Source organism: Styela clava, chromosome 2, assembly GCF_964204865.1.
Source record: "Styela clava chromosome 2, kaStyClav1.hap1.2, whole genome shotgun sequence".
Classification (NCBI taxonomy): Eukaryota; Metazoa; Chordata; class Ascidiacea; order Stolidobranchia; family Styelidae; genus Styela; species Styela clava.
The window spans coordinates 9,533,869-9,544,541 of record NC_135251.1 but is presented as its reverse complement, the minus strand read 5'-3'; the positions used below and the strand labels follow the sequence as shown (position 1 = coordinate 9,544,541).

At 34.7% G+C, this 10,673-nt stretch overlaps 1 protein-coding gene across 2 annotated transcripts in view; it reads left to right on the top strand.

Moving 5' to 3' along the window:
* Positions 1-5,078: 5,078 nt before the first annotated feature.
* Positions 5,079-10,673, top strand: part of LOC120336937 (myomesin-1-like) — a 32,754-nt gene continuing 27,159 nt past the window's right edge. For both annotated transcript variants that reach the window (XM_039404736.2, XM_039404735.2), the window contains exons 1-6: positions 5,079-5,226; positions 6,385-6,487; positions 7,182-7,291; positions 7,780-7,957; positions 9,459-9,673; positions 10,184-10,312. In XM_039404736.2, the coding sequence (XP_039260670.2) occupies positions 5,126-5,226; positions 6,385-6,487; positions 7,182-7,291; positions 7,780-7,957; positions 9,459-9,673; positions 10,184-10,312 (836 nt within the window). In that variant the 5' untranslated portion in view covers positions 5,079-5,125. The remainder of the gene's footprint in view (positions 5,227-6,384; positions 6,488-7,181; positions 7,292-7,779; positions 7,958-9,458; positions 9,674-10,183; positions 10,313-10,673) is intronic.

Below are 10,673 nucleotides of genomic sequence, written 5' to 3'. Positions count from 1 at the left end.
AGGAGGGAGACAAAGATAATGAAATATCGGATTTTGTGAAAGTATAGTTGTCGTGTGTTTGTGATATACTAAAATGTATAGTGGCACGATTTTTTTAGGAACATGGACGGAAATACGCTTAATCGGGACATTCTATTATATGATGTTATTAAGTAAACTGATTATAGATTATTCCTAATAATGAAATCAATGGATTCGATATCAATGATGTCAATTCTAAGACAAAGTAAAAGGATGTTGGTAAAAGTAGATAGATAATTTTTTTTTTAATTTGAAATATCATTTTGATTTATGGTCTCAAATGAAAGTTTCTATGGCTCTTGATAACAGGCGTTCGAGTGAATTAAAGTATTGTCAAACAAATCTCGTATTCTTCTGTCTTTGCTATTATTATTCTACCATATTATTTAAAGTTACAGCTAATTAATTGAATTGTATTTATTCGGGTAATATTCGGCCTTTGTTATTATCATTTTGCTATATTTATTAAAAGGTGCTCCCAAAGTATTCGTATTAAGATGGCGCACAACCTGAACATAGTGTGCCAGGTTAAGGTTGTGCGACATCTTGGTATGAATACTTCCTTAGCGCCAATTAAAATTACAGATATTGCCGGCTTATCAGCTTTATATCCAGGAACAATGACTTACAAGCGGTTTAAGTGAGGAACGAAATTTTACTTGTACATTTTATTGCTTCGGAATACGCGCTGGTCATTGTGCCGCGAAATAGCTTCTTATGTGGTCGGCTAAACACATTTCGGTTGACATGCAATGAAACGTACTGCAGTTGTATATACAGAATGGCTCCGCTACTCACTTTAAATTTTTGATTATAGCAAATTATTAGGATTATTGAAAAATGGCGTACTTTGATAATATGATTTAATTAAATAGTTTGTTATGATTTTAATCGGAGTTATGTATTACGACCTGCGAGTTTGCATGAAAATTTTCCACAATCAACTTTTCCTATTTATTTATTATATCGGACTCTACTGACGGGTAAAGTCGTGATTGATTAGAACCAGACATGAGGTTCATATCACTCTGTGACGACAAAACCCTTTCGCATACAGTTATCTCCCAGTGAAGTCAAACTTACGAACCCGAGCAGGGTAAAAATCGATGTTATAGCAAGCTTGATCCAAACGCTTAGCACGGTGCGTCGTTGTACAAATATGCAAGATATTCTGCGAATAGTGCCAACTCATTACGTCGGAGTCTTAGTTATTAACGATTACTATACTAGTCAGTGGCGTATCTACGTGAAATAGCGCACATGGCATAGTTTATAAATGCGCCTTGATAGTTCACTAACAATTCTTATTTACGGTTGTTGTTGAAATGACATCCTGGTAGGTTATTATTTAAGCGAACATAGGAGTTCAAATTATCTCTAATTTGAAAATTCATCATTTTACTAATTTTTGCTTGTTTTGCGCCCCATCCAAACATCACCAATAACACGAGCCCTGAATGCCATACTCCATAAACGCCACTGATACTATGGTACTAAGAATATTAACATCATCACGTTCAAATCATTTCTAATTCTAACGTCATATTTCTATATGAAACTTTCTTGAGTGATTAGTAATAATTCTAAATTCACAAGTAATTGCATTTTATGAACTCTTGTCTTTTAGCAGTTCAATTTGAATTCCCGTGAGACATTGCTCGGCTAATTTTACTAAGTTATTCCGTCATATTTTATTCGCGTTATTCTGTTCACGTTATATATACATATTTATAATAAAAATGCTCGACTCAAAGTCACGCGCACTCACTTAGAAGCAAAGAATGTGATCCCTGAGAGTTACGGACCACCACTACTGGAAAACAACAGCTATGAATGAATTTCACATATATGAAGTCTGAAAACTATTTGCGTAAAAATCGTTAAATAATCCTATTAGTTAGAACGCCAACTAATTTATAGCCCATTTTTGTCGGTACGCAATTTTATTACATTTCGTAATAAATTATTGTAATATGAATATATGGTTGGACTTTGACCGTAAACTTCAAATTTATTTTAATTCAAAACTAAACGAATGTACGATCACGCTCTTTTCACTTGTAGCTTGATTCCCTTGGAGACATCAGCTAAATTTGAATACCTCATTTCGTCATGATCCGTATTTTATTCTCGCTTTGTTTATCATTAGACATAGGTCGTACTTAGTTTTGTCGTCACAATTTGTTTTGAATGAGAGTCCATTGATTTTTTTAGACTCGTGAGGTCTTCACTAACTTTAACTCGCATGAGCCATATCACATGACTCTCATGCTATATTATTTCTGCAATGAAATAATGCACAATGAATGAAGTAGGAACGGTATTCAATATTTTACCGGTTTAATGCTCAAATACAAATTTATATTTATCATTGCTGTTACCAAAGAAAAAACAATCTTCTAAGCCCCAGAATTATAAAAAATGAATAAATTGTGAATGGAAATTAAAATTTTTATGTTTCTGTCAAGAAGTTGTCATTGAAGTTAGGTACCACTTCGAATTCCTAAATCGAAGTCGGATATTTTATTTATTTATTCCATATTGTACTACTTCTAAAAACATTCTAGGTCATGACAAAGTATTGATTTTTCAAGCATAGATTTTTAAAGTGCTCCACACGGAACCCACACGGCTCCTCGAGGAGGCTCCTCGAGGAAACCTAGGAGCTCCGCGAGCTATTCGCTTAATTATTAAAATACATACTTGGCCAATGTCCAAATAAGCAATAATACCATTAATAAAATTTGACAACGGTAATGTTAATTCAAGTATGGCATTATATATGAGTTCTAATAGATAATGCTGTATTTATTTACCGTCTTGTTGCCATATTTTGACACTTCTTCACTAATATGTTTGTCAGGTGTCAAATTTGTGGGGCGGATTCATTGTGAGACTTCGTAAATAATAGAGGTTACTTCACGGGCACCATAACACCAAACGTTTCAGAACCCCTGATTCAAAGCAGGTACCCTGAATTCCACATTTCGCTATATATTTGCCATAGCCGACTTTTAACATCTCAATTATCGCAATTAAACGCGACGACGGCGATATTAAAAAACATTCCAAATAACTTGCAATGCAATGTAAATTCCACACTTCGACAAGCATGGGCTCATCATAGGTCACGCTGTTAAATTCACCGCAAACCTGATAAATCGTCAGTTTAACACACGATAAAATCAAAGAGTAGAAGAAGAGTAACCCACAAGTAACCGTCAATTACTCAGTTTGTACTCTTTGATATAAATTTTTTTTTAAACCTAACACAAACGTAACTTTCAGTTCCATAGTGCGAAGGAAGATGTAAAAACTTGGCGTGAATTGCAAAAATATTTGATTTGCAACACTAGATATCGGTAATTTCCCTCATTTGAAAAAAAATCAGCTTTTTTTGAGGAGTCTTCGAGGACAGCTTGAAGTTGTCAAGGGGTTAAGCGCTATCTCACGTCGCATAGCAATGCAGCACTATCGCCAGATACACTGAACAGCTGCGATGCCGTAAATAATCTTATAGGTAATGCGCGCAAATGCTGACGCCTTGTGAAATCCAAAATTCCGATACAGAGTGTGTATATGTATTTGTATGAAGACGCTCAGGTTGTTTATAACTACAGCAGGTTGCAAACATTCTTTGAAATAGGAAAGGGCATTTTTGTTCCGATATTTCGTGGCAATAATTTTAACTGATTAATTCAGGTTATGGGTGGCTCCTCTCACCATGAAATGCTTTTTCATAATTTATTGTAATTTGTTCATGTAGTCTGCTTTCAGTATAGTGAAAAACATAAACTAAGGACTACTTACTAGATAGTAGTAATTTTTAGAAGATAATTTTATTTTACTTTACACCCACCCACACGGTGATATTGTCGCGATCATTTCTCACTTGTATATTGACAGTATCAGAATTATTGAAACATCCATGTTTATGTAGCAAGGGACCGATGGTCCGGTTATATAGAAATTCCACGACAGTTTAAATATATTTGAGCAATACAATAAAGCATAGTGAAATAGCAATTAATAAAAGACCATACTTCATGGGCCCTCTCGCTTATTAACTGGTGGGGTCATAATTTTGGATACTATTTTTCTAGCCAGTAATGTACTTTTTCATCGAAGCATCATTTTATGTGGGTCTGCGCTCAACGTAACTCTCAGTCGAGAGAGACATTATGGCGACATTCGTATTCTCACTTGCGGGGATAGATCGACCAGATGTTCGCACCTTTCTCCCGTTGTCGACAGAGGTGTCGACTAGTTGACGTCGCGGGTTTGAAGTCTTCTAACTATTTCTTTACTTCTGATTCATTTGAGTCAGTGAGCTTCACCGAAATGTCGGAAAACTGAAACGCGTAAGGATAAGTTCAATAATTAGTGCGTGGGGTAATGGTGTCTACTAGGGGCCGGAATTGCACTGTTAACCGTACCTTTGTCAACGCGGTTGGATATGTTTAGCTTTTTGTCGAAAACTAGGAATTTTGTAAATTACTATCATAGATAGAGTGATTATATGCGTGTAATAATAAATAGTAATTTTATGAAAAATTGTACCGAATTAAATGACTTTATTGTAAAGATCTGAGAAATGTTTTAATTTTAGGCGTAAAACGATTGTCGTCTGAATATCATTTATAGAACGAATACAAAACTATCATATTTTATGCCTTCATGACTATTTATTTATATGTTGGGATTAACTGACCGGCGCTCCCGTAGTACGTGAACCAATATGGCGGACACCTGAACACAGTAAGTGTACCAGGTTAGGGTTAGGCCATAATTTTATTCAAATTTTCCTTATTTTAGTTCTATTACGAGTTCAGGAACTAGCCAAATGACTCCTGTAGTATTTGTATCTAAAATTATGGCCTCACCCAAACCTGGTACACATACTACGTTCTGGTGACCGCCATCTTGGTTTACATACTACGGGAGTACCAACTGACCAATATGTGATCCCTACAATAGCATATATCCTTCACACTCAAACTTCAGATTTATCTTCACTCTTTTATTTTTCTCAACATCATTCTTTATATCTCAGACTACAGGGGTTCTTATTATTATAGTTAGGAATTGAAAGTTCGAGTTCGAGATGCCTGTTCGATATTCCCAAGGAGGTGAACACCACGACAGAGATGAATATTCTTTCTACACACGAGACCATGGATCACGTGATTTTGCACGGTCACGAAGGTGAGGTTTTTCGTTAAAAAATATTTATTTTATGCTGCTTATCAGTGTATAATATAATATGCATACTCTTACAACAATACCAAAAACGCTATAAATGAATATTAAGAATTGAAAATTAAAATTAAATCGTTATGACTCTCCAGAACGTCGCTTTTCAATGGTCAAAGGTGAGATTTTATTTGATTTTATTTCAAAGTTATTTATTGTATGTTTTGTGTCAGTATATTGAAAAGTCCAAAAAATTGACAAGGATATCAAGAAGATTATGAATACGTATTGGGAATTAAAAATGAAATTAAACTGTAATTACTTTCGAAACGTCAGTGTTTTTAACCTTTCTTATCAGAACTTATTATTAAATTGATCGGATATCGGTGTCAGTTCCCAGATTTATGCAACTCCTATATCGTAAACAAACTGGGCTGCATGTGTCATAATATTAACTTTTTATATTTGACTTTTTATTCGCTACCTTGTCTAATTGCGAAACTAACATCTAATATACTCGTATATCATACTTATTTATTATTATTTTACAATGAATGTAATTAGAGCCTAATGCTAACCAGCTAAAAATAAAACTCATTGATACTATTGTTTAATGTAGCTATCTCGGACCTCCTGAAGTATGCGCAACAAGATGACGCACAATCTGAACTCAGGTTGTGTACCAGGTTAGGGTTCAGGTTATGCGACATCTTGGTGCGCGTACTTGAGGAGCACCGCTATCTTAATGTGATCTTGTATTCATTGTCTTTAGTGATTTTTGGTTCTGCCTATCATTGGGCACTATGGCCATGAATCGTTTCATAAAATTCTTGTTTTGGAGGATGTTTGTGTTCTTATAGTTAATGGTAAATTATGATTTCGAAGTAATCTTGTTGATGCCTCGTGTGCTACATTCCAGCATTTGTTAAATATAGAAATTGCGTCACACGGTTTTCGACTGATAACATATAGATAGGCTATCAATTTTGGTGAGCTGGTAGTTGGACTCAAATAACATTGTAAAGATACGGACAGTCTTACACCAATTTGTAAATATATCTTGCATTGCTTTTTTTGTCTATAATTTATTTACGTTGCCATAGTAACTTTGTTTCGTTAAATTATTGGCATGGAGATATTGAATTTTCATGAAAGTTCATTTTCTCTCAGATTTGGCGGAGAAGATGCAGAAGAAGGTCGAACGATGTCGCTAGTAAGCTCTCCTTTGCAAGTTCCACTTGTTGGGAGAAGAAGCGTATCCCCCTCACATAGAGTAAGTTTACATGGTACTCCTGAGGTATGCGCACCAAGATGTCGCTTAACCATGAATCCTAACATGGTACACAACCTGAGTTCAGGTTGTGCACCATCTTGGTGCGCATCCTTCAGGAGGTCCGTTTACATTATAGTTTTGTCAAATATTACTAATTCAATGATTTGAAGTGGGAGTAGTAAGTTGATCCTTTATTTTTGTTCAATCTACGTGAGTCCAAGCAATTCGCTGCACAATGGCTTTGAATAAATTCAAATATATAGCCTATTCCCCACTGAGTCGTTCCAGTTTGTCTATATGAAAACTACGAAACTATGCAATACTATTTTAGCTTTTTGTTAATTCTAGGACTAGGATGTAATTTTATGACTATCTTTGTGAAGTTGTTAATCTTAGGCTAAATGCAACCAACGCCATATTGAGTAATGTAATGCAATCACATGATATGCATCTTAGCCTTAAATTTCTGTCGAGTCCTTATTCAATACAGAAACTTTGCGCTGAATTAATATAATAAAAATATCAACATTTTATTCTCATGAAAATATTCTCTGAGTTTAATATTAACAGCCAAGAAGAGATTTACTTTTCAAATAATATGCTTATGCTCAAATTAGATTCATACGTTCTCACTCTTGTTTGTTTTTGCAACTCTTACGAAGTATTTAAACCCGATGTTTTATTTTAATTATAGAGCAGTCAAGCTCCACAACAACAACAATTTAAATTCAACAATGCCGACGACGACGAAATTGAAGAAGAAATTAAGCATATGCAGGAGAGACGTAGACAATCCGTAGAAAAGTATTGTATAATTTTTTTTTTTTTAATTTAGTTTATTCGATATAGGTCTTTATGTATTAAGTTAACAAATTAGTTTACTTATTCTTGAGAGGGAGTGTTGGTGAAGTTATCCTTACGTATATTTCCATAGTGTTTGAAACAAATGGTGTAAACGAAAATTCAATTTAATAAGTTAAAACTGAATAAATATTTTACTTCTCCGACTCAAAGGCTACTGTATTTTTGTTTTCAAAAATGCCATAACGTTCAGCATTTAATGGAAAAATTTATTGAAATTTGAGAATTGATTTTTAATGTATTGTACGAAAACGTCTCCTTAAAATGAATACATTCATTTCCATACAAGCAAATAAATTTTGAAAGTCTATTCGAACGTAATTTGTCTACGCTTATTGCATCTCTGAATTTTACTGTATATCCAAAAACTATCATCAGTCATCATACCTTTATCCAGTCATTTACCACTATTTGCATAATTCAATTTACAGCCGTCGCAGACTTGACCTCAAAACATACGACGATTATGACTTTGATGAGCCATTGGAACCGTTAGTACCGACATATCAACCTCGTATTGGAAGATCTGGTCTCAGATCAAATGATATCAGATACGGTTCGCCTTCACCCAGAGAACCCAGACGACAACAAAGACCGCAGATGGATGATGTGAGTGGAATTGTATTATATTTAACATCAAAGTTAGCTTCTTTCAAGTGGACAGACATATGTATATATGTATATTTATATATAGAAGATGACAAACATACTTCGAATGGAATATTAAAGATTGTCTTTGTTAAGCTTGTACAATTTAATCCCCTATTTTGAATATTGAAACAAATATTTTAGTCACTTACGCTCAAGCTCTGAGTTTTAGTCAATTTTTTCAATTTTCTAATGCATAGTTGCTGAATATACAGAATAGCGCTCAATACAACGAATAATTGTGGTTCGATGATACTTAGGATACTCATTCTCAGTTGCTGGTATAATTATCAAGTGCTATTCATTAGAACTTACGCGAGTTTCTTTTTATGAGAAGCTTAGCTCTGCCCTTATTTAAGCATTTTTTCACGTCGCATATACATCTTGTTTTGCCATACGGCGACAATTTTGATATAGGGCTCTTTTTTGAAACTTTAGCTTTTACATTTAAATATCACACACGGTAACCATAATATGGCTGTTGTTGTATTACAATATTTTCGCGTTTCAATCACGCAAACCTCCATGTCCGTTTACTTGAATGTTATAGTGCAAAAATCGTCCAGTTTTTCAATCAACAAAGTTGTTTTTTGATACTGCTTCTGAATCGGGCCCACGAACGTCTCTGCTATGACATATTGTTCCCGTATAGAAATACCATAATTACTCGGAAATGTTATTTCATTTCTAATATTAGCAACTGAACTAAATTATCCGCACATAGTTATGTCTTTAATTTCACCCCAGGGGAATTATTTGATCAAAAATAACGATTTATAGTAACTCAAGCATTTAGCAAAGGCTAACGAACAACAAGAGCATTGGTCATGCTAAAATCTAATTGACGTATGCTATCGGCATTTGGGAATATAATCTTCCTTTGACTGGCTATGTTGAACTTTAGAGTTGCAATCTTATTTAAAGCAAAATAATGTAAATATGCAATGGAAATCAAATAATATCAAAATTCCTAAAAAACATTTTCCATAAATAAATTTTCCTATTGTATTGAACAGATTGGCTTACAAACAGATACTTAAACATAAACAAAACTTGCGATTAGTAAGATGAAAAGTTTTCGCTTCCGGCATACCCAACCAAATGGATTGGCCCCAACAAGTTTGGGTAACATAATTCAAACTATTTCCGAATTGAAGGAGTTGAAGGATAAAGATATTGGTCTAAACTCTCACTTCCACGACTTCACCCAAGGCAAAATGACTTGGGTAGTCAACGATGTTCATAAGCACTCAGTTTTTACCTAAATAGTACCTCTTCAATCTTCGTTAACTGTTTGTCAGATGCCATGTTGTTATGAGTGAAAGCGATTTGCAAAAACAGATTGTCGTCCACGGAGATAAACAGATAACATATAAACCTATAACGAACGCATAGCTGTTTTTCCTCAAAGTTTGTTTTTCTTTCTAATCGTCGCCGTTTTACGAAAATAAATCTATTTCAGTACAATGAAACATACGATGACGTAGATATAGAAACATCTCGTCAACATCAACAGCGCTCTGTTCGCCATCAGCAATATGAAGATGAGCCGCGCCGTCAGCCTTCAAGACAACAAAAACAAGATGAGGAATTGCAGTCCATACTCAACTGGAGAAAACGATCACAGGAGCCTCTAGTTCATACCGACTTTGGATACGCTGTACCTCCGATGAGAAAGTAAGAAACTGAAATATTTATCTTCGTATATTGTTTACAGAACCAACTAAATAACAATACTCCATTATGATTTTTTTAAATTATAAAATTGGAGATAAGTTTCCGGAAATTATGGATGGTAGTCACACATCTGATTTAAATTATTAATAAAATACACGTAATTAATTCTATATGTTATGTCCGTCGAATGATACGCGTTTGTTAAAAAATCACTAGGTTATATCGAGCTGGTGTGGTGGCATATTATGTTAAGATATTTACATTTCACTCGGAGGTGGTGAAATTGAGTAAATCGGCTTAAAGTGTATAAAATAGCCTCTCTCCCGTGCTAATCAAATTAGGTTGCGAGAGAATGGCGAGTCATTTGAATGGGTTGGTTCAGGAAGAGATGCCGTAGAAATTAACAAGCTCCATCCATGCGACGATGAAGGATCCATCGAACAAAAATATAGAATTCAAAATAGAATTCAATCACCAGTTCATTTGAATATTTTTTTACCTAACTCACAGGCGAGGAGACCCTGGCATGGCTGAAGAAGACGAAAACATTCGATCAGTGGCCGGATACATTGCAAAAAGAAAACAGTTTGCCGTCGAAGACGATGATGAAATGCAATACTACAAGAACCCTAACTATCAGTGAGTAATATTACAATGAATCTACAAATTCGCATTAACTTTATCTCCCAACTCATCTCACAAAACAACTTCCTGTTGCTGTTGAACAGACAAAAGTTGGAGCTCTTTTCAACTACGAAACCATTGTATTTCAATGAAGTGTGAGCACTGATATAGGCAAACTTCGGCCCTTGGGCCTAATACGGCCCGTTGGGTATTTAGATCCGGCCCGCCTGATGCCAAACTCGAACCGAATTTTGATGTTTTAGCTAGAAAGTAGTCCAAGGAATTTGTTGCGATTGCAATCGAATTTACTTTTAGCTCGAGGCTTTTTTTTTCCACTTTTGATTTTATAATACTATAAATATTGTTCATAAAATGC